This window comes from Dryobates pubescens, chromosome 21 (genome assembly GCF_014839835.1).
Source record: "Dryobates pubescens isolate bDryPub1 chromosome 21, bDryPub1.pri, whole genome shotgun sequence".
Taxonomy (NCBI): domain Eukaryota; kingdom Metazoa; phylum Chordata; class Aves; order Piciformes; family Picidae; genus Dryobates; species Dryobates pubescens.
This window is the reverse complement of record NC_071632.1, coordinates 14,895,845-14,920,838: the sequence shown is the minus strand read 5'-3', so window position 1 is coordinate 14,920,838 and position 24,994 is coordinate 14,895,845. Positions and strand designations below refer to the sequence as shown.

The 24,994-nt window shown below is 43.6% G+C and overlaps 1 protein-coding gene across 2 annotated transcripts; it reads right to left on the bottom strand.

The window, feature by feature from the left end:
- Positions 1–223: 223 nt before the first annotated feature.
- On the bottom strand, positions 224–24,313 carry XRCC2 (X-ray repair cross complementing 2). 2 transcript variants are annotated; one of them, XR_008462790.1, is made up of 5 exons: positions 24,200–24,313; positions 19,458–19,539; positions 13,031–14,169; positions 6,417–6,601; positions 224–324 (listed from the first exon to the last, which is right to left on the bottom strand). XR_008462790.1 is itself a non-coding variant. In XM_054171154.1 (3 exons), the coding sequence occupies exons 1-3, from the start codon at positions 24,236–24,238 to the stop codon at positions 13,454–13,456; spliced, it is 837 nt and encodes a 278-aa protein (XP_054027129.1). In that variant the 5' UTR covers positions 24,239–24,313; the 3' UTR covers positions 12,957–13,453. The 2 variants fall into 2 exon arrangements, 1 of the variants encoding a protein (XP_054027129.1); XM_054171154.1 differs by lacking the exons at positions 224–324; positions 6,417–6,601 and having other exon boundaries at positions 12,957–14,169.
- Positions 24,314–24,994: the final 681 nt, after the last annotated feature.

The following is a 24,994-nucleotide window of genomic DNA, read 5'->3' as shown; positions in this document are numbered from 1 at the left end:
CCCAAATACTTTATATAAACTTGACCAACCCCCCTCCAGTTTCTGGTGGGTTTTGTTGTTGGTTTGTTTTTTTCCCCACTGATACTTCACTTATTCCAAACAAACTCCACACCTTGATTTTTACTGATTCTTATTTTCTCTTATTATTTATTTATTTATTTTCAGCAGAGAAGTGGGCAAGTGAGAGTGCATCGTGTGTAAGGTCTGGGAGGAGCGCGGAGCAGCCAGGCAGCCCTTGCAGGAGTTTGGCACCCGCCCGGGAATGAGCACATCCAGGTAGAATGTTATTCCACTGCTCCTGCTGAGTTCCCTCTCTGCTAAATCCTGAAGGCGAGCAAAAAGCAGCTGGTTAAGGTGGAATTTGAAAATCAGTCATAAGATAAACAGGTTGCAACATTAAGCACTCTCCAAGGGAAAAGCAGTGTGCAGCATATGTTCTTACTTTGGAAGATACTTTCAAAAAAAAAAATAATTAATGGACCCTTTACTGGCTTATGCTAGTGGAGCTGTTAATTAATTAAATAACTATATGTGAATGGCATCCATTGGGAAAGAGCCTCACAGCTTCCAGATGCCAGTTATTGGCCCCATTACGGGCCTAAAACTATTACAGTAAATCATTACATGCTCCAAGATGAACTGGCACACGAGTGCTATGAGGAAGGATGGAGCTATTCTCACTTGTGTCATTTTGTGCCAGTTTTTTATCTAGTGAGATTAATTAGTACTTTTAGAAGTGCAAGTCAGAGGTATAAAATATTAAAGGCTATTCCATCAATGGTGTGGAGACATGCTTAAGCAGGGCTTTTAAAACTTTTGGATGTTGACAGATAGATAGGATTTGGAAGAGATAATGAGCAACATCTGATTTTGATTTTTTTTTTTTTAATAAAAAGGTCAAATTTATAGCTAGTGGGACTGCATGAAGCCTCCTTTGTGTACTGTGGGAATACTCAGAGGAGGACATTAAAGTTTATCACTGAAGTTCAGGTGCCAGGTAAGCAAACAGTTTCTCAGGCCAAACCCAATCATTTAAGGCAGTTATTCCAAACACAAAATCAACCAGAAAGTATTAAATAACCTTTTAGCCTGGGTCCCCTGCTGGGAGGGAAACATTTCCTGACATTGGATGGCAGCCTAGAATCTATGATCTGGCCTAGAAATGGCTTTTTTCTTTCTTTTTTTTTAAATTTATTTTTTAAATTTTATGTTATTAATAAGCTATAAATTTTCACCCCAAATGACCACTGTGGGCCTCTCTGTCTTTTCAGGCTGAGAGAGAAAACCACTGAATCACCTGAATCATCCCTTGCCCAGACAGACCATCCTTTCAAAAACTGCTTGCCTGCTTGGTCTGTTTTGAGCCCAAAAGCAGAATACTGAAGAGGCACTCCAGGGACTGTTTATACAGTTTACCCAATAATTAGTTCTTAGAGACATTAATTCATGGGTAGACACTTCCTCTGAGAAATGATTCCATAGCTGAAAGTCCTCCTACAGCTGGACGAGGCAGGCTGAGCACATGGGCTTGGAGGTTTTACAGTTCATCAGCCAGAGCTTGGGTGGAGTAGTGCTGAGGGGCCTCTGCTGCCATCCCCTTGCTCCAAGTCCTGATCCAGAACATGCACAAACTCTCTCCCTTGAGTGCAGTGATTCGAGTGGGGCCAAGGCGCTACATGGAGCTGCGATAGTGGCTTTGCTGGTGCTGATAACCGGTGAGAGCCCTCCCACACAACCCTGCCAGGGCAGCCCTAGAGATGCCATTGCTGATAGACCTCTGCTGCTTATTGCAATAACCTGTTTGCCTAGAAGGACAGATGAGATCTCCCACACCTTAGTGAGAAGGTGTCCCAGACTGCTCTGGCACAAAGAGCTTCCGTATGCACCCTCTGGACAGGTATTGGGGGTGGCAAAGAAGCTGCAAGAGATGTGCAGCACTGTTGCTTGGCCACTCGCACCCAGGTCAGGACAATTGCTTGAAGAATAAGGTCACTTTCCTCCAGTATGGTGTACAAGACACAGTCCAGACCATGTGTCCAATAACTTCACCATGGGTAGGAAACTTTGGTCTTTATTGGTTATGAGTCACAAGAGAATTGATAGAGCAGAAAAAACCACCTCATCTCACTGCCTCTCCTGAAGTGAAGGTAAGGCCAGGGTCACAAACCACACTCACACAAATGCAACTGGGAAGTGTGACCTACTGTATGAGAAATGTGTGAGTAGGAGTTTGCTGACTAACCCTAGTTAAAAGAAATAAATGGATTTATTGCATGAGCATGACACATCGAGACACCGGTCTAGCAAGCTGGCCTGTGTGAGCAGATCTCTGTGTCCACATGGCTCTGTTAAGTCCCAGTAAGGCTCAGAACTGGATACTGCAGCTGCCAAACTGGCAATATAGCTATTTTGATAGCAAAAGGTTGGAAAGCTTGTGTTTGTATCTTTCTGATGGGCATGAAACTTGGATTGGAGCCATGGGACCTACAGTACCTAAGCTGAAGCACAAGGACAGGCAGCTGATTTGTCAGCAGGGCAGCCTTCCCCAGCATGTGTGCTGGTAAGAAAGCATTGCCTTCTCGTTTTTAATTGAAAACAAATTGCTTTTAGGACTTTGGATCTGATGAGGGGAGTGTCACCATGAGTCCAACACAAACAAAAAGCTGAGCTGAGCCAAGAGCAGCCCAGTGCTTGTCTCCCATTCCCTGGCTGTAACCACAAGAGACTCCTCTTGGCTTCTTTGAGAGTGGGAGGGAATGCAATCACTGAGCAAAATATGTTATTTCTACTTGCTAGTTTAATGTTACATAGACAGCAGTTGTGCTTTTCTGCTGAGCATACTTTGCTACTCTGTGAAGTCTTAGACTGGCCCATCCTTGTCATGAAATGAAACTCAGATAGGAAAAATGTAGCTACTTTTTTTCTCCATGACACAGATAATTACAAATTGCTGTATTTTTTTTCTCAGTGGAATGTTTATACCAAGACAACTAGTGTGGTCCTAAGCCATCAACATGACTGATGTGTTTGATGGGAAAGGGCTACAAGTGATGGGCGCACAAGGAGAACTGGAAAGATGTTTAGATCATGGATTTTGCACGAGGTGGAAGTGAGTGTCAGCCATCAGAGTCTAGTAATAGGACCTGGGACTCTGTGCAGTGAGCCTGTGGATACCATTACAGGCCTCTGCAACACAATGGGAGACAGCAGCAACTGTCGGCATGCCCCATCTTTCTTCTCCAGCCATCATCAACTTTTCATGGCCCACGTTCTGATTATTTTGGGAAAGAAGTAGGAAGAGGGAAGACAGCCATATTTGAGGATTGTACAGTTAATGGTGGATTTCAGGTTTCCAGATGGAGGAATAATGGACTAGTGATAGAAATATGGTTCAGTTATGTCTGCCCTGGCAGACACAGCTGGAGAAAAAGCTGTAGGTATAGATGTAAAGTCCAGTTTGACTTTGTAAAGATGCGTGCACACCCTTAGCTTTAAAGATACAGATTTTCCTGTTGACTTGCCTAAAAGTATTCATGCATTAAACATATGCATGAGCCTCTCTAGAAACAGGGAATAGAAATGAGACTACCAAAACAGTTAACCAGAAATACTTTCTGTACAATGAAACAGGAAAACATACAAGGGGCGTGCACATAGGAGCTCTTAGAAATAGATAAAATCTAGGCCACACAGTTAAAGGACGAGGCATTGTTGCTTATGTTTGAGGGTGTTTCCAGCTACCTATAGTGCAGTTTGCATTTGTTACATTAATTAAGCAATTTACTGTTATTTAGCATGTGGCAGATTGGCAGGAGGCAACTTTAACTTGGGTTGTGCAGCTGAGATCCTTCCAATGCGCTGACAACCCGGAGCCATGCCAGCACAGCAGCTCACTTGGTAATGCCTTTCTGTTGGTGGCTTCTGTGCAAAGGCAAATGTAAACAATGAAACTAACAAAGAGGATTGATGAAAATGAACAAGATCTACATTAATTAAGCAGTCTACTGTGGGCAAGATACCCAGAATCTGGTGATAAGTAACAAGTTACCAGTCAAGGAGTAGCTTCTCTGGACTAGTAGGACTTCTTCTATTAGTTATTAGCCTCTAATGATTATTTTTCATATTCCATTTATACTGGCTGTATCTGCTTCTTCACATTGTTTCAAGTCTGTTTTTTTGTACTAGGTTTATTGCTTAGCTTATGCTGTGATCATTAGCTCTTAAATCTGTAGGTTGTTCTGCAGTTACCATGGCCTGTGTTTGTGAATGTTAGCTACACAAATTTCTAGCAAATAAGCAATATTGTGACTTGAGCTAGTGGTTGGAGATGCCCATGAACCCAGTCTAGCTATCCAATCCACTTTGTGGCTGAAGGCCACTTGCTACTGCAAAGCCACACCGTACTGAAGCCTCTTAGAGTTGTGTTTGCTAAATCATCTTAAAAGAGAACTTTAAGCTTTGCCGTTTCATGGCAGAAGTTTTGGCAAGCTGCATTCTCAACTATCTTCTACATTTTCTTTCACACATTACAAATGGAACAAGGCCATCAGCTGTTAAGTCTACAAAAAAGGCAACTCCTTATTCAGGAGTACTTAAGGCTTTTATACAGTTGCATAGGACTGGGGAGGGGGTTGGTTCTTTGTATCAAGTCTACACTCTGACCTCTCTTTTCTTCTGTATTCAAAACCTAATGTCACCCACCCAGGATTATCAGGATCTGCTTTTGAGTATCAAGACCAATGAACTAGTGAGAGACCTGTGGGGAAACAAGGCAAGTCCAAAACGAGATGAGGCTCCAGTCCCTTCTTGTATTTATTCTGGTTTACAAAAGGCTTCTTTTGGCAAGGGAAGATTCACTGCTCTGAGCTTTGGCACACTGCTGCAGACAGAGAGGAAATGTGGGACGGGAGACCACAGTGTACGAAAATGTACCTTGCATTCAGTTTTCATTAAACATGCTGGAGCTAAAGGGCTTCTCCTTTCCTTTTGAATGTTTTGGGTTGTACTGTGATGGCTTTGCAAGATGAAATGCCTTCTGTGTGTTGCTCTCATTCACAGAATCCTCAGATAATATGCAGATAAATGCACTTCAGTCTGGGGATGAATTAGTTCTTTAGTTTTAGTACATCCTAGCCCATAATTACACTGAATGCTTTTTTTCTTGAAAGACAGTCTGAGAACCTACCTGCTTCCCCAGGGTGATGGGCTTGGCCTCCAGTAAATGGCAAGACAACAGTGACACTGAAATCCTCCAGAGCAAAGGTCGGCCAGTCACCAATTCTAACTATTGGGAACAGCACATTTGGAACTTTGGCATTCAGTGTTGTCTTATCCTAGCAGAAGACACTTTCCTTTGTCTTGCACCTTTATTTTCCTAGAAGCTAGACCTTGCTCCTGGAGAAAACAGGTTGTAGGATCAAAAGATCTGTAAACCCAGCCTTGTTGTCCTGTGTCTGCATGCTCCTGTCTTTGGGCTCTAACTCAGACGTGCTGTATATGTAAAAGTGGAAATTCAGAAGGAATAGTTCAAAGTTTTAATCCTGAATTTCAGATGCTGCAGAATTCTCTTTATATCCAGTGAGTTCATTTAAATATCTCTCTCTGTAGCTCTGCCTGCACTGTCCTCCAGTACTGCCTCCTACTTTTCCCCCTGCCCATGGAATCTTTGATCTATCCATGAGCAGAAGAGCACTGCTGTGTAATTCTGGAGTATGGCTTCAGTCCAGAAGATAAACCCAGAGGCTGTGTCCCTTTCTTGCCTTTTGCCCCTCAGTTCTCCTGTGGGAGGATACCACACACATTATATGACTTACCAGAAAAGGAAGTATTGGGAAATTTTGTTTTGTGGAAGAGATATTAGTAGTGGCAATAAACCCCAAAGAAACACCAAGAGAAAAGCCCCTTTTGAAATCCCAACACTCTGCTGTGCTGCTCTGACTCATTAACATTCAGTTCATGGCCAGCACTGCTAGGGCTGGGTAAAATGTCACTGAAACTGGTATACAAAACCTCTGTCCTTCATTCAGAGCAGTAAAACCACTTGAGTTTCTTTAGAAAACAAAAGTGATTTCAACATGAAAGAAAGAGCTTTACCTGGTGGTTTCTGCACTCCAGGACAGTGGTTAGGAATCACTGCCACCACATATAATCATTGTGCTCTATGGAGGAGACAAGCCTGCTCTCCCTGTGCCAGGAGGAATGTTCCTTCAGGAGTTGTGCTGGACCTCCCAACGTGAAACAGTGCTCTAGGCTGTGCTGGTGGTGGTCAGTCACTGAGGTGATTTACTGACATCAGTGTCAGTTGATCTGCAACCAGCAAAGATTGAGAAATGTCAGAAATTGCCATTTCCACAGCTGAGAAAGGCTGGTTTGCTAGTGTGGTGACCACAACGAAAATCTGGCACATGAGGATTTACCTTCTGAGTCCAGGAGGGTCTCACTCCCTTGCTGTGGTAGGGGATGAAATCTTCACTGAGCACTCAGCAGCCAGCAGTGCCTCTGGGAGGCTGAGCAGCAGGTCATGGGTGCTCTCTGGCAGGCCCCAGGCAGTTGAGCCCTGCCTGCCTCCAGCAGCAGTGACTGCTGTTTTGTTGAACCACACCTGTGGGAGTGAAGGAGAAAGTTCAGCCAGTTGATAGGATGCTTATGGCATCCCCCAGGACAGTTCCATAAAGTCAACAACTGTGTTAGCAAATACTTTTGTGCATCTGCTCTGAGGGACAGGGATGTGTAAGTTATTCTCTTCAGCCAGGGACTTCAGGCTTAATATGCTCTGAGTGCTCATGCAGGCCAGATCAATCAGTGAGAAGGGCTGCACAGCATCAACCTGCAAGTTTGGCTGTGAACAGGATAATAGAATCAGTGTATCCAATCCAATATGGATTTTAAAGACACTGAGCCCCTTCCTTTAACTGCATGGGCCATCCTTACAGCTGGCTCTACTGGCTTTAGTAGAGAACTTCACTGACTTATGCAGCTGGTCTATCGCACTGTCTTAAAGTTTTGCTTCATTTTGTTTTCTGACAGGTGTAAAATACAACCCCCTGTGTAATTTCACAAACTGTGACTTTCTTTTCAGAAAGGCATCACTGATAAATATGGTAATCAAAGTGCAAACAGTGGCAGTAATCTCACTGGAGAACCACAAAGTTGAGGCATTAAAATAAAGCAGTGGATTAACACCACCTCCTGATATGCAACTGGAAGGGCAAAGCTGCCACTGTGCAAAGCAGTGAGAGGGTTCTCCTGACCTTGTAATGTTTGGGACATGCTCCAGTAATTTCTGTACCTAAAAATCCCATCTGATATTCCCTGGGAGGATGTGGGGGGTTTTGGGTTCTGCTAATGCTGTTTATAGCAAGTGGTGGGTCTCTCTGGGACTAATTTTTCTTGTGCCTTGTGAATTGTGGTGTGCCACGTGGTGCCTTGTTTACTTACTTCTGCAGTCACAGAATGCCAGGTTGGAAGGGATCTCAAGGATCATTTGGTCCAACCTTTCTGGGCAAAACCACTTCCCAGGGGAGATTATTCCAATGGCTGATTGTCCTTGTTGTGAAAAACCTTCCTGTTGTGTCTGATCAGACTGTCTTCAGGACTATCTTGTACCCACTACCCCTCATCTTTTCTGTGTGACTCCTTGTAAAAAGAGGGAGTCTCCATCTTCTTTACAGCCACTTTTTAAGTACTGGAACATGGCAAGGTCTCCCTCAAGCTTTACTTTCTCAAGGCTGAACATAGCCAGCTCTTTCAGCTTTTCCTCATATAGCAGTTTTCCAGTCCTTCTCTGGTCCCTCTCCAGCCTGAACCTCATGGCCTTCCTTAGCCTCTTCTCTAAGCAATGGCCTAAAAATCTTGTCTGACACTCAAACTGTTAAGATTTCTTCTCTTTGATATCTCTCCCACAGCTAGGAGGTCTTTAGCACAGGCTCAGGTAGATGTGTGATAAAGAAACCTGGCAAACAGTTTAAATTAAAAACCCTAGTGGTTGTGCCAACTCCTGCACTAGGAGAGTGCCAAGATCCAGAACATGGCTGCTCAGCAGCATTTGGCAAGGCGGTGACATCTTGTTACTGCTATCCTTGAGCACTGAGGCCCACACAGGTACACCAACCAGTTGGTTGGGGCAGGATGCAAAGCAGTGTGGGAAAGCAGAGGGAAGACTGCCAAACTTTTCCCAAGGAAAGTCACAGCCACATTTCTTCTAAATCATCTACTCCAGTTCACATCACTCCTGCTCACAAATAGGATGAAGTCTCCAAAGCTATTTACCAGTCACAGTGATGTGCACATGGGTGCCATCTTTTATATTTGGATGTCCCAATCTGCACTGATAAGAAAGGGTGTGAACCCAGCAAAGAAAACTCTGCATTTCCAGTAAAGTATGGTCCTGACATAGAAACTGTGAGTGCTTTTGGAGCTATGTGCTGACTGTTGGGTAGGTGCCTAGAGCTGCAGGGGGAAAAAAAACCCACCAAAACATTAAAAAAGGAAGTCTGTTTTTACATTTCATTCCTCCTGGGTCCAGAGGAGCAGGGGTTTATATCTTCATTATAAATACAGAGAAGAGAAGGCTCCAGGGAGACCTTATAGCAGCCTTCTAGTACTTAACTGAGGGCCTACAGGAAAGATAAAGAGGGACTCCTTATCAGGGAGTGCAGTGATAGGGTGAGGGGTAACGTTTCAAGTGAAAAGAGGGGAGATTTAGATTAGATACAAAGAAGAAATTCTTCACTGTGAGAGTGGTGAGACACTGAAACAGGTTGCTCAGAGAGGCTGTGAATGCCCCCTTCCCTGGAAGTGTTCAAGGCCAGGTTGGATGGTCTTTGAGTAACCTGTCCCTGTTCAAGGCAAGGGGGTTGAAATTAGATGATCTTTAAGGTCCCTTCCAATCCAAACCATTCTATGGTTCTATGATACAGCATCTACACAGTGGAATCCATCACCAGTTTTATCCCTTCATGGCAAGAACCTGCAGGTCAGCTATGGCCAGGCTTTTATTTGAGTGCTTTGCCATGAGTTCCAAGATTTTTTTGGGGTCATACTACACATTACTCATAGCTCAGTGATACTTTGTTGTCTTCTTTCAGGAACAAGGACATCTAGACCTTTAAACTCAAAAACTGCTGCAGGGCATCAGAGTTTTCAATCCAGAAGATCATGCTTCTTTCTCTCTGTGAAAGCTTTTTTCCACTGCCAAAAGCTTCCAAGCAGTTCCAGTGTTTTCCCCTTCACAAAATGGACAACTCCTGTGCTATTCTACAGTTGTTGGAAACAGTAAAGCCATCTGCAGCTTTTACACAGGTGAGTTCACTGCAACTTTCTACACAAGTTTGACTCTGGAGGCATGGCAGAACTTTTTCCTCAGGTGGGTACAAAGTTTGGCATTGGGCTTGCTGGTTGCAAAATGGTGTTGCCCACTGGGCTGGTATGATATTACTATATCAAAAATACATTGGAATAGAGAGATTCAAGAGACAATTATTAGAGCAGACACAGAAAATAACTAACATGTCTTGTTCCTCTTCAGGACATGGTCCAAGCCTAATGTCCAGCAGCCATCAAAATGGTATTGTCTTCTCCTTTGGGCTATTAGTCTCCAGTAAAAACAGAACTGCAAATATGTTTCCACATGAGGACCTTTATCTTCTGCCATTTCTAAACTCTGTGGAAAATTAAGTGGCTGGCATTAGTTATTAAGAAAAAGGAAACTTGAATTTTATGTGCAAGTACAAACCTAAACCAAGCAAACTGTTATTTGGATTTTACTTCCTCTATAAAAACATCTAGGAATACAAAGAACTTTTTGCTGAATGTAAAACTGACATTTCCTTTCCAGGTGTCCATAGAAATAGTGTTCTGTTTTAAAATAAATGTAACATTTGCAGAATACCTTAATTGGGTTTTGCTAAAAAAGCTCTCTCAATATAAAAATGATGGGGGAAATAGGGTGAACTAGTTCTTTATTTTAAGCTTATTGCTTTAATTTGATGTTGCATATGAAGCAAGGAACAAAAATTCTATGGAATATAAAAAGTTCCTATGCCTACAAAATCCTTAATAATACCACACTGAGCTGAAGAACAATAGAATAGAATAAACCAGGTTGGAAGAGGCCTTCAAGATCATCGTGTCCAACCTATCATCCAACACCACCTAATCAACTAAACCATGCAACCAAGCACCCTATCAAGTCTCCTCCTGCACACCTCCAGTGATGGTGACTCCACCACCTCCCCGGGGAGCCCATTCCAATGGGCAATCACTCTTTCTATGAAGAACTTCTTCCTAACCTCCAGTATGAACCTCCCCTGGTGCAGCTTGAGACTCTGTCCTCTTGTTCTGGTGCTGGTTGCCTGGGAGAAGAGACCAACCCCCACCTGGCTACAACTCCTTCAGGTAGTTGTAGAGAGCAGTAAGGTCTCCCCTAAGCCTCCTCTTCTCCAGGCTAAGCAACCCCAGCTCCCTCAGTCTCTCCTCATAGGGCTTGTGTTCCAAGCCCCTCACCAACATTGTTGCCCTTCTCTGGACACGTTCCAGCAAGTCAACATCCCTCCTAAACTGAGGGGTCCAGAATGACACTGACATGGAAGGATCTTCATTTCTAAGGAACACCTGAATAAACTACAGTTTAGGAATATGTGCATCCTGTCCCCTGAATGATATGCAATTAAAAAAAAAAAAGGGAAACCCCATTTTTAATACCCACAGCTCATTAAGGTGCAGACAAAATTGCTGCTTCCCAGGTTCTTTATCGCTCCATCTTTCTTAGACTTGTATCCTAAAGGTTCATTTTTCCAAATGGCATAATTTTGGCAGAGGATAAGGTCCATACACTCCCAGACTGCATACAGCCTATACCTCCTGCAAACTTGCAGGGATATGCAAATGCTGAGCAGCTCTGGAAGCCAGGCTTGCTCTTCATCTAAAACAAATGTGCAGAGCATGAATATTACAATTACCAGAGAATTAAAAAAATCTGTCTGCCTTCAAAGTAAAAATAAAACTGGGAAATTTCAAAATTTCCTGAGGTGCTCTTTTTGATCAATTAGAACTTTGGCTTCATTTCAATTGGAGCATTGCTTTTGTAGCACAATGCAAAATATAAACTACATTGTGAGTAACATAAAAGCTGCTTTTTTTTCCAGCCGGGAATGCCGGAACACTTCCATTGTTTTTTTTTTCTCAAACATAGTTTTTTTAGTATGATTTTATGAAGCAGTTAATCTTCAGTGGAGCTCCATTCTCCACCAGAATGTTGTAGAAATTATACAGTCCTGTAATTTTCACATTTCAAAGTTCTCTGGTTCTACTTGAAGCTTCCCAGGTTTTTTTTTTCTGTTTGTTCTTGCTTTTTTCATATAAAATATTCAGCATGCTCTTGACAATAATTCCCAGTGGAAATGTCTGCTGAGGAGGTACTATCTAACTTGGGTCCAGCCTAGGCTGAATGGTTAAGTTGTTATGTTTTTCATGTATTCGTGTACTCATGCAAGTTCTGGAGGAAAATAAATATTGGTGTTGATGCAAAGCACAAATGAAATGGCAGCCTGTAAAATCATCATCTCTGCAGAGATGCTGAAAAGGCAAAGTTTGCTCGTGTGTCATAGAAGAAGAAAGGATGGCATGAAGATGGGATCAGATGGAAATTTTAAAATGAGGAGGGAAAAAAAGGGAAGTTTTTCCCCCCTGAAAGAATAACTCAGCTGAACTCACTGTGAAAAGACACAGTGGAAGCCAAGAGGGTAAAAAAGTTAAAAGTGGCTGAACTCGTGCAGGATAGGTCTGGTCAATGGGCATCCAGCAGTGGTCTGACCACAGATTCTGGTCAGCCCCATGCTGAGGGCGGCTGGAGGACTGTTAGAGTGAAAATGGGTTATTCTCCTACTCCTCCTGAAACCTTTGGTAGTGGCTGCTGTTGAGGGTAGGATACTTGAGGTCTTTGCAAAAGTTCAGCCCAATCAGAGGGATGCCAGACTGTACAGAGCGCAGTGCAGGCTCGCGTTCCCGGCTCGGCACAGGGAAGCCTGGGTATGCACTACGAGCATGCAGGGCTGGCACTCCAGAGACATGCTCAGCTTGAAAAAGCTGGCTTCAGAACTCAAGAAATGACGAGGCGTCTCCTAACAGAGTTTTTAGGCCTCTTCCTCAAAAAGATACTGTGCTGGAGACTTCTTAATATGCATTTTTGTTAATCTGCTCAATCTAAAACGTGCTGCGCAACATGACCGAACGAATATTGCTGTGAGAAATACTTTCCCCTTGTTTGAGTAATTTGAATTTGTAAGCTAATGTAAGTTTTTGTATTAAATAATGTACTGTGTGCAATTTTCTTTCTTGTAAAGCACTTTGAAGCTTTCAAAGGGCACTCTAGGTTAATAAATAATATGGTATTCTTTGCCAGAACTGTAGGGCATTTCCCATAAGTTTTGAACCCTCTTTGCCAAAATTGCAACATGTTGCATGCCAAATCCTGCACACAAATGTTCTGCATGTGGCAAATACATATTGGTAAAGACCAGAGGCATGGCATTCCTGGATTTCTTAGAGAGTGGGGGAAGGGAAAGAAGTAGGAGGGAGTAATGAGGGAGGGTAGAGACAAAAACCCAAGAAGTCTGTGCATACATCTAAAAAATCCCCAACAATAAACAGCTCCCACACACCCAAAACAACCTATAACCCACACTGTTTTCCAGGACTGAACCCTTTGCTGCATGCAGCACAAACTCACAGGTATCTAGACTGGGTCTCTCCTTCAGTTATGGAAATCAGGCCTCCATTTCTGCAATAACTGTAGATTCTTCAAACCCAGACGTCTGTAAGGGTCGAAACACCTGCAGACTTTGCTTCTCCAGGCACATGCTAACGTGAGCAGCAAGGCTGCAAGCTTGCAGAAGCACAATCTGGATTACTACTATTTAACAGGCTATGAAAATGACTCCTTTTCTTCAGGCTCAGTCTGAAGATGTATTTCATATGCCTTGGACTACTGGGAGTAAACCAGGACCAATATTTATAAGGAGCAAACACTCACCTTTTTGCAGTCTCCCCTCCAGACAACGAGGCTCCTATTTCTGTAGCTTGGAAGAGGAGGTGTGTGAAGGAGTAAGACCCAGACATTAATTCAGTGCATTTGGCTGCAGATCGCATTGGTTGGATTACTGAAGGCTACTAGGAGTTTGAAATGCCTTTGGTTAAAAATTTTATTGATTTAATCTCTTTATGCATTAGCACAAGCAAGTAATTTCAACATTCCATGCTAGTTTGGACTGAACATCTACAGCAGTCTAAAAGCTTCTACCATTTTCTGCCCTTCACTAAATTTTAACAAAAATAATAACAAAAATTCTTAATCAGCCAACAACAACCGAAGGGTTTAAAAGGTACTAAAAACTACTTGGAGCTAACCAGGCCTTAAGCATCAGGATTTGCCACACATTTTAAAAACAAATTGAAGTTAAAACTGAACTCCACATTCTGCAACACTAAATGAACGTTTTACTATGTGGTTTCTTTTGAGGTGGCAAGAAATGACTGTAAAAGCTTTGCTGTTGCCAGAATTACATTGCTTAGAGAAAAATATCCTGTGGGTCACCATTTGTTGCCATGATTTACAAAGATAAGGTCTATAGTCGGTATCAGTTTCGTGCTGAAGTTTTAAAGGAAAAAATCTTTCTGCGGGGTTTGTAGATTTCTGCATCAGTGTCTGTGTTGTTGCAAAGAGGGATAAGTGATGCTCTCTCACAAGCTTTCCAAGGAAGTTGGCACATTTCTTCAGATTCATCTCCTGCAAGTTAAGACTCTCCCCTCCATTGCTTCTGTCTATCCAGTAAAAAGCTGATATGCTATCTAAAATCAAAAGGCAGAGAGAGGGGTGAGAGCAAAACATGTTTTCTAAAGAGTAGAGAGTGAGGAGTAACTGAGTGCTGCTATTGCAGTTCACAAGAAAGAGCCTCCCCAGGCACCGCTTTATCATTTCTTCCGTTGGCTGAGCCAACCTGTGCTCAAGAATGGTGACCAGACGAAGCATATCGAAATGGTAATCTGTGTCGATGAACATGACTTCCACCTCCAGTCCTCCTCCTGATTTTGGAGTGATGCAGCGGGCTACTAGGTGATAAAGCATTTCTGTTTTTCCTGTTCCTTCTGGACCGTGGAATTCAATGACATCTCCTGTTCAGAGACAAAGGGGCAGGTTGTCAGGTAAGAGCATTTGTGCCTCAGAGCCAGTTTTCGGTGTTCACTCAGCCAGTGCCACTCACTGCAAAATGCGGTTTTTTAAAGTTTGGTATCCACAAAATAGTTTAAATCCTGGTTAGTATCTACCAAGAGAAATTTTAATTTTCAAGAAAGGCCTCTAAAGTGAACCAAATCAACTGGGAACAAAGTTTGAGCAAACCTCCCTGCCAACAGCATCCGGGACACTGATACCAGTAAAAGGCTGGCAACTGGATTTCTACTAGCAGAGCACGTAGATATGAAACTGCTTCTTTTGACCAGAGGAACTCACAGATTCCTTCAACTCCAGGCAACGACTCTGCTGCCTGAAGCAAAGGTCCTCTGCTCATAAATGGACTCAGCCTAACTGCTCGATCCATGTGGGTCAATAAAATGCAGATCAGATAAACTGAAAATGTTGATTAAAAAGGGCATTATACTTTACTGGGAAACCAGTTCTGTTCCTGGATGTGAATGAGTGATACTCTAAAGTCTTTTCCAAAGCCTTATGATGCCTGTGTGAGAGCAAGATACCAAAAAAGAAAAAGGTAATGTACTGGCTGCACTTTACAAATGTCTACTTTTGGAAACTGGATTATTTATTTATGACATTTTGGATTTTAGGCAGAATGGCAAAGACATACAGGAAGGTGAGAGATTTCTGTGGCCTTGGCAAGCACAAATGGCATAGCGGCTTTTCACAGGGGGGGATGCAAGACTAAGGAATTAATTGCAACTTTCCTTAAACATGTCTGTGCCTGTCTGAGTTAAAAGGTTTTTTCAAGTCATTAGTCCACTTCCAGAGGATGTCCTTGTTCATACATGCATCTAATGTCAAGATGCAGCCTGGGATGAGGGGCAGAGTGTGGCTGGGGAGAAACTAAGCTCTGGTTTCACCCATCACAAGCACAGAAAGCAATTTATGCCTGGTGTGACACTTTTATTCATTTCAGTGACGTTCAGACTGCTTGTCTCTCCATAATTAAATTCCTGCTGCTCCACAACTGTAATTCCACTTTTATGAATTTCTGATACTTTTGAGATTATTAAAAAGCTTGTCTCCCAGCCCTTCCCTCAGCTGTTCTGAATGGCTTTCCCCACTTTTCAGATGGAGGAGGACCACACCTCCTATGACATACAGCTGTGTTTTCTCTTCCTGTTCAGAGGTCATAAAGTTCAAGGCTGCCACTTGCACCCAGCAGCTGCTCTGCTGTCACAGACTGTGCCAAGGGCATAACCACACCCTGTTAGGATAAGATATCAGCTTAGAAGAACTCCTCCTAAACATGCTGGGTAGGTCATTCCCTCATATTTCATCCATTGAAATACTTTAGAACAATTGTGTAGGATATCTCTTGCTAAGGAACAGAGTGTATCTTCTGTCTGCCATTCTGACTGGTGTTTCTCAAACCAGACCAATAACTGAACTGGGCCAATATGGCACACAGATTGTTTCACCCACCTTTACAATAAAATATGACTTAGTCAAAGTCAGCAAACCCAGCAGTTTTCTATGGCCACTCAGAAGCAATCTGGAGCTACTGTCTGGTAACGCTTCAAAAAGGTTATTCTGTGAAATAAAAGCTTGACTTGATCCATGTGAAGATGTTCTACCAGGATGTCTGTGTGTCACAGAAGAACACTGGATGAGCTTTTATTGGCTGAAATAACAGACTCATTTAAGTAAAAATTCTAAGTTGAATGGAGTCATTCTTGGGAGTTTTGGTGGTGGTTTATAAATGTTAACAAGACAGCTAAGGACCCTTCAAAGCTTGTTCAGCACTGCTGAACAAGACACACATCTGCACTGATCCAAACACTTAAGTTACCCGGGAAAGACTAACAGCTTGGACTGTGCAGAAGCTCACGAGAGCCAGGGATTTCTGTGCCTTCATGATTATCAAAGAGGCTGCCCACAAGAAGAATGGGTGCAAACCAGAAGCCATTTATAGCACCATCTATAAATGCAGGGCTTCATTAAATTAGCAACCAGGCTGTTACAGTAAGATAAGAGGGTAAGTACATCCTTCTGGATCAGAGAGGACAAACCATGACACAGCACAGGAGGAAGTGTGGCCAGCAATGTTTTCAAGAAACCTTTGACAACCTCACAATAGGTCATGGAAGAAACTTAGTGATCAGTACTAGCATCATGCATCAATGTCAAAATAGCTTTGAAAGGAGCATTAGTAAAAAGATGCCGTCACAGGATGAAAACAGGCTGAGAGGCAGAGGAGGAAGAGACACTCTAACATGGAAGAAAGTTAATGGGAAATTTTCCTAGCGGAATTGGTGTTGCCCAGTGTTTAACAGTAGATGAATGTTCCATCAGCTTGATAAAATGTGTAGAAAACAAACTAATTGGGTTAATAAAGGCTTAAGATTGTGAAGATGTAACATCAAGATGGCCAGGCAGAATGATTTCATGTGACATTCAGCATGGGCAAATTCAAGCACATTTTAAGGAGTCACCCAACACATTGCTTGGCTCACAGCAGCCTGAACTGGCCCACTATGAGCAGATTAAAGGCTACAACAGTCCACTGCTATGCAGTGGCACACAGGACAAGCTAAATGATGTTGCACCAAAACAAATATTTGGGTAACACTAATGCACTCAGCACTAACTCTGCAGGTTCCACTTCGTCGGATACCTTGAAGTTACCGGACTAGTAATTTACAATATTGTGCAGAAGCTGTTGCTAATATTTGTACCATTTATAAGTGAAGTAGAACAGCCTAATATTTATTCCAAGCCAATACTGGGTGCCATACTACTGCTGCACATCACAGCCTTCTACAGACATCCACACCTTCACCAGTGGCATAGGAGAAATATGAGTGGCAATGGTGGAAGATTATTTAAAGCTCGTGTCAGTTTTGCTCTGTTCCAGAAGAGCCTAAATGGTATGTAATTAATGTACTTATGTGTTCTTAAATAGGCAAGTCCATCATAATTAGAAGCAGTGACTAGACTATCACAGCAGTACCTATATTAGCTGTTCCTATTTCATAGCACCCTGGCATACGTGTTGACGTAACCTTTGGATAGTTTATTGAAACTTCATATATATGTTTGTTTCCAATGCCATCAGGAAAAAAAGAATTATTTAGGTCTTTGCACTGCTTTAATCATAGCACTTTAGATTAAGAGCTGTTCAGTACAGACTTCATGGGCAATGTATTACAGTATTCCACAGTGACCTACTAAAAGTCAGGTTCATGACAAATGGAGGTAGGTCTTCAACAGGGATTTAAGGCTGAATAATGAGAACACACATCAAAATAACACATGGACTCACATAAATACTGTGGTATTAAAAGACAAAGCAAAACTGCAATATGAGGTGAAATCCATTTACGTATGTATAGCTACAGATCTGTGCTAGTATGTTAGGCAGCTTCATTAATGTCAGCTAAAAAGCATGAACAAAATGAGTAATAATTGATGCCATTTGTTAAAAGCAGAAGAAAAATAGAAGCGCTTCAGAAGCCAAATGACTGTGCTGGCAGACAGAAACCAGTGAGGAATTCAGAAGGCTTCCAGCCATCTTAGAACTGAGGTTCTGGAACAGTCTTTGGACAGACATGAAAAAACTACATAGCTTTAAGATAAATAATAATTTATTGATAATAATTTGATGAGGTAATTATGTAAAGCTGTTGACTGGGATGGCAAAGGCAATGACTGGCTCCCAGAAAAACTTCTTATGGTCTGTTCTACCAGAACGTGGCCAGTTTAGTCTCAAACATTTGGGGTTTGTGTGTAAAATTACTTAAAAACAAAACAACAGACTGAAAGGTCAGCATTTCCATTACTGCATTTATTCTTCAAAACAAAAATATCTGTTAAGAACTCAGGAGCCTTGTGAAACATACAGCAAGTTGATTACTGGTTCTTAACTCTTCTGGGTAACAAAGCAGTTCAGAATTGAGGGCATTTAAATAGCCTTCTCTGTTCCATTTGCATTGGCTTACCAGTAGTTCTCTGCCCTTTATCTTTGTTATCTCATACCTGAAACTTTCTGGGGCAGAAATCATGTATTACTAAACCTCTGATGGATTCTCATGTGCTGCAAAATAATACATAGGTAGCCTCACAGTGACTGCATTTGCAGACTAAGCATCATCTCTCAGCCAATTATCTCAATTCTTCTTATTGCTTTTTCTGCTATTTCTTCTGAACCTTCCCTGATTTGTGGGAATTCAAATTGCAGACAAGTATGCTGATAACCACTGCAGCCACACACCTTTCATATGAAACATACATTTAACAACTGGAGTACATGTATATGAAACATACATACATTTAACGACTGGAGTACCTCACAGCATGGTCCTTACTGTTTGCCATTCAGATGCCTTTGTTAACACCTATTTCTAGTTTTATGTAATCAGAGTAGTCAGTTGCACTGTGAAATCCCTGGAATTTCACACAATATGGAAAGCCAGTCTAACTTCTTGAATAATCAAGGAATTACTAAGTGTGCTAATTTCTCCTTAACTCAGTAATTTCTTTCATTAAAACATCCAGTCTTGATCTTAAAACTTCTTCCTGGAAGAATGTACCTTAAACCTGTTGTTCTAGCATCACTGGGAAGCAGGCCAATTTCTCCAATCTCAATTCTTATTTAATCACTGAAGGTCTATATAAGCCATTTTGAGCCTAGCATTGTCCAAGGACTCACTCAGCTGATTAGTACCTATGTTCATAGTTGAACTGTTTCCAAAGTTCCACCTAAGTGATACTAGGACTTTTCAGGCCAAGACTGAATGGCTATGATGAAAAATATGACTTGCTCATGTCCCTTTTCCAAAGGGATCCAGACCCATTCCATGTCACTGAATTCTGCTGTTTACTGTATCTTGAGTTCTTTGCAAGTTTCTGCAGTTGTGACTTTGTGGTGGTTTTTCAGGCCACTGACTTAAAAAAAGGTTAAATGACAGAATCCAGAACAAATTTCTGGAGAACTACTAGAAACAGCCCAAGGTGCCTGTTATTTACTCACCCACACCTGTGTTTTGATACCTATAAACCAGCTACTTTGAAGTCCGTTTAACAACATCTGAAATGGTGACAGTGCATTATTTCGTTTTATCTAGTATACACAAAACTACATCAACAATTGCAATCCTGAATCCAGGGCAAAAAGATCTATTTGTATGCTTCTCCCTGTCACACTGCTCTGAGAATACTTTTACAGCCACATTTTTCCACAGATGGGATAAAGATGCATTTTTACCATGACCAGGAGATCCCTCCTCAGTGAACAGGTAAGGTTCAAGATTCTTCAGAGAACTTCTGCCCTCAAGTCGTGCAAGTAGCTTTTGAAGAAAAGACAAGAGATGTGTTGTTAACTCAAAATCATGGACCTTGGGAATCCAATTCAGAAGATTCTGGGAACTGGGAGCTTTCCATGCCAGCCCTAGCAAAAGACTAGTTTGATTTTAAAAATGTTTTCATGAATACATAGTGGAAACCTATAGTCTGGGCTACAGAAGGTTCCATCCTGACAAACAATTAGCACAGATTCAATGGCAATAAGGAGCAGATATTCATTAGGAGAAACAAAGCCTAAAAAGAAAAAGCTGCAAAGGTAGGCTAGGAAGAGGGATTGCCTCTGGCATACAGCAGTGCTGCTGTCTGACAGAACAAAGGGAAAGAAGATCATTTGTAATACCCAGCACCTCCACATGAAACTACTGGTTGAGAGGTGAAACATTACCCATCATTAGTCTCCTGAGTCAGTCCCTCTGAGCATTCGTAAGTAAAACCATGTACATTTCATCTGAAAAGTTATGCAGGACTCTTCTGGACTACAATCCTATTGTATCAGAGTTACTTGTGCAAACAGGGTAGGGATTAGGTACAGCCAAAATTATTAGGCCACCAGTGGCTCTGCAAAAACCTTTCTAAAGCAAACTTGGATCTGTAAGCACGTTCCTCCAAAGCCCCTTGTAAAGCATGTCCATTGTAAAACAACTTAATCCAAAGGTCATGCACAGTTTCTTAAACTGACAAGTAGTTTGTGTAGCAAGTAGACAGGTATTCACATAACTTGTGTTATTTGCAGTTCTGGCATCCATTCATAAACCAAGAATGAACACTTCAGCCAGAGCTGAAGCTGTTACTCCCTACATGCAGTAACGTAGATGGGAAAGGCCACTGTCGGGATGCTCGGAGCATTGCCAGAGCATGTACCCTAGTGCCAGATATTTCATTCTCCAAGACACCCAGCTGTCATTTAAAGACTGAAACAACCCAAATCCTGTTCACTTTCATCCTGTCCTCCTTCCAGCCAGTCACCAAATGAGCAGTGAGCACACACCTTTAAACACATGCTGCCTTATCTTGCTTTCCTCCCTGCCACATCAATGAGCAGCATTTGCTCTGCTTAAAAGTTGTTTGAACAGTTGTGTTTGTGTGTGTTTGCCTTTACAGTGGAATAAAACTCCATTAAATGGCCCTGAATTTACTTCAAGTGGTCACGATGGGAATCTAAGTGCGACATTTTCATTGACATTTTAGCATTTCCTTCCATTAACAAAATGTCAGTGTTTTTGACTTTGTTTGCCTGTTCACACACATTCAGGAGAGTTTTCTGACATGTCCACTGAAGGGCCATAAAAGCACTTGAATTGACCTTGCTCTGGATCTGAGGATACTCCCGTTATGTTTCACACATTTGTGCAGTGCAGAAAACACTCAGTGAGCTCTTGAGTATTGTGAGAACCAGTAGGGTTTTGTGACCTCGACAAAGCAAAAATCCAGATGATCCACAATCATAGAGGAATGTATCTTGGTGCACATAAAGCAGGAGCTTGCAACCACCAAGGGGGCCGTTGCAGCCCCCTCTCATGCTAGCAGCTGCCTGCACCTGGCCCTGACCCCCAATGTGGAGAGGCTGCACCCACCACAGAGAAGGGCCAGGAATCTCTCACCCCCTCCTCCACAGTGGGAGTCGAGAGAAACAGGAAAACCACCACAGGCTGCTGCTGTCTGATGCTTTTCATTTCTTAGCAGAGGAAGCACCACTCTGCCACTCAGCCATCATGGGGGCTTGATTATTGGCACTGCTGGGGCCAGGAGCCACATCTCTTGCTGGTCTAAAGACATTTCTGTGGCCTTCAGTTTCCCAATTTATTTGTACACTAATGAATATATCCCCTGCAGTTTATTTCTTCTGGAAACAATCAGCCCCTCTCTCTTCCAAGACTATCCCCTTCTTAAGTTTACTGCTGGAGCTTTGGAAATGCACAGTAGATTGATCACTATCATCTAAATATGATCTGTGGTTATTTAAATGACAAGTTTATCTATTTGTTTAACTACAGGTGCTTACTCTGAGCACTGCTCACGTAGGTAGTTTATGATAATACTCTGATGAGAGCACACCTGTGTTTGTATCAAACTTGTATTTACTTCCGAGTTCTGAAGCAGGATCTCCAAAGGCACTTGCCTCATTAGTGTCATGCTGGGAGCAATGGGGTTCCTGGCAGAAACAGCTAACAATTTTCCTTCAAATCTAACAAAGGTCTGTCCACACTGCAGCAGAAGTGATGGAATCGAAGCTGAGACACTAGAAAGGGATCCCTCCCCTCAGCTGATATTACGGATGGGGACAACACAGGTATTTCTGAATTGGGAAGTCACCTTGGCTCTGTTCCAGGGGAGGCATTTCCATTCTGCCTTCTCACATTTTATTCTGTAAGATGAGGGGCTAGGGGGTGTGTGGAAATGGACAGTTTTTATGGGGTGATCTGGAGAGTGGGCATCAGGTGTCCCAAGCTTTGTCACAGACAGCATACAGAACACAGTAGCACAGTACTGCTGAACCGCAGAGTGACTTAGCTTGGAAGGGACCACTGAGATCATCTGTTCCAACCTCCCTGCCACGCACAGGGACTCCTTTTGAGTGGGAAGAGCTTGGGAAACAAAAAACCCCTAACAATTTCAAACCACATATTAAAGACTTCAGATTCTAAAATGTAACTGTAGGTGCTTGTTTCTTCCTTTGACATGTTTCTTGTGTCTTCTTTCACACAAAATACCAGCTTTTACCGACCAACTGGTGGTAGGTCTTTGCTGTTAGGTGTTGCTCAAAAAATGTAATGCTAGCAATGTAGAAAACAAGCTATACAGCGAGAGTCAGGCAACAGCTGGGTTAAACTTCATTAATGGCAAGGCTGATAAGACTCAAATATTTCAACTCTTTTATAATTTATCATATTTTTAATGAAGAAATATGCATATGGACAGTCCCACATTACATGCTTATACTGTAGTGGTTTCAATGCAGCTATGCATAAATGTAAGCATACATGTAGGTCCTGTCAGGCATGAGGTATTACTTCATTAAAATGTTAAAGAAATTCAAATTAAACACTCCAGCTCTGTCAGAGGCTGTGAGCTAACCTACAGGCTATTTACACATACAAACCTATCTCAAGTATGAGACAAAATGTAATTCTCAACCACTATAACCACTCTGAGCTTTTGTAAACTTTGAGCACGAAGACGTAGGCAAGTAATTTATAATTCATTTTATTGTGATATACCAAAGCTGTTTTGCAAGAGGCTCTAATTTGTCATATTAATTATATTCAATAATGAGTACAAGACTGTGGTCTCGTTGCAACTGTCAGTAAAATCTGATCAGGCTATTTGAGGAAGTATTGGTTTAAATTAAGTATTTCCTGATTCAAGGGCTTTTACCATCTTTTTCTGGATGATGTACTCGGGTCAGCCTATTGGATGGTCTTGGTTATCCATTCCATCATGGGCAGCTGCTGCCATGTGCATTCCCTGTTGGCATCATTGCTCACGTGGACAAGTAGATGCATTTACCTGCTCAGACACAGGGCACAACTCACGTCCTTAATTTGTGTGTATTTGTTGATAGTGGAGAGCTGCTACTGTATTTGTTTTTTTCCAGTGTGAAACGGCCTTAACATCCGAGGTCCCACTGAAAACACATGGAGCTCGAACAAGACGTAAATACTCAGTATCACAAGCTTCTCCGCACTACTCGCCAGGTTCTGATACAGTACTAAACAAATCTCACAGAGTCACAGAACAGTGGGGGGTCGGAAGGGACGTCTAGAGATCATCCAGTCCAACCCACCTGGCAGGTCCAAGTAATGAACTTGCTGAGCGCCAACTAGAAGTCACTAACAAGTAAGGCAGAAGAAAAAAACCCACCCAACAAAATTCACAAACTCTTTCCACAGAAGAACAGGAAAGCAATCCCACCTCCCATACTGTTTATTTAAACCAAAGCTTCCTCGTAGCTCTTCTTCCTTACCGCATCCCCCTCCCCACGTTTGTGAGGGGGATCGCGCAGGAACCTTTACAAAAGAGCTGCTGAAACACCTGAGTAACCTCTCCTGCGCTGCACGGAAGCGCCATGGCAGGCGTTCAACCCGAGTCCCAGGGCGGCAGCCGGGGACACAAAGACAGGGCAGAGGCACAGCTATCTTACTCTGGCTGAAGCCTCTGTCAGAGGCCAAAACCGCTTCAAACTCCAAGTGTTTCGTGAGTACCGCACCGCCGGGGCACCTCCCGCCGTTCCTATCCAGCGACAGGCTCACGCCCGCGGCCGCCTTCCCGCACCGCGGGCGCAGGGGGCCCCCCTCCTCCCTCGCACAGGCGAGGCGGCAGCGGCAGCCGGGAGGGGGAAGGGCGGCGGAGACGGGAGGGTGCGGCTCTGCGGCGCGGCTTCCCCCTCCTTCCCTCACACACCGCCCCCTCGGGAGGCTCCGCGGTCGCCGGGCGCTTCCCTGCACCCGCCCCGAGGGGGTGGGGAACGGCGCTAAGCTCCTCGGGGCAGGCGGAAGGGAGCGCCAGGCGTTTCCCCTTCCCCGAGCTGCGGCCTGGCCTCGCCTCGCCTCGCCTCACCCTCCCCAACCGCCACAGGCAGGCCGTGCCCAGCGCCCCGCGGCTAGAGGGAACCCGGGGGCGGCGGTGGGGAGGGGAGTACCTCACCTGAGTGCCCGACTCCGCCCTCCGGAACGCGTCACCCATGGCGCGGCTGGGGGAGGGGGCGCGCTCCCGCTCCAGCTGCCAGCAGCGGCTGCGCCAGCGCGCGGCCAGGGGCTGTCCCCGCCTCGGTGCCTGCGCCCCCGAGCGGTTCCTGCTCGGCAGGCCGGCGGTGCTGCGCATGCGCAGCGCGGCCCCCGGTGGGTGCGGCTGCGTCGGTGGGTTCGAGTCCCGCTTCCTGGTCGTGCCGCCTCAGCCTAGCCTAGCTCTGCTTGGGGTTCCCGAGGAGGCGGTCACTGCGGGGCGGCGGGTATTTCTTTATTTTGAAGGGCTTGCCTTTCATAGGTTGGTGGCTTGGGCTGTTTTCCCTGCTTCCAATGAAATGGGGGCAGGTGGCTGGGATGACGTGATTTGAGGGATGCTCCCCTGTGACATGGAGGTTGACCTGATTGAAGGGATGGGCATCAGTGGCATAGAGGCTGACATGACTCAAGGGATGGGCATCAGTGGCATAGAAGCTGACATGACTCAAGGGATGGGCATCTGTGCGGCCGCAGTTAAACACCTGATACCTATAAAATTGCTCTTTGCAAAAGCCAGCTGTCAATTATGGGTTAAATTAAAAGGGGTCTGGAACACTTGACATACATAGAGTGAACAAACCTGCCTCAAGTGGCATGTGATTCTCCAGGGCAGGAATTGACAGCTAGTGAGTCCCTTGTGTGAGTGGCTGTGCACCCATGGCCAGGAGTGGGACCTGTGCCTCATGAGGACCAGATGCCGTGTGCTGTGGTTGTGCAT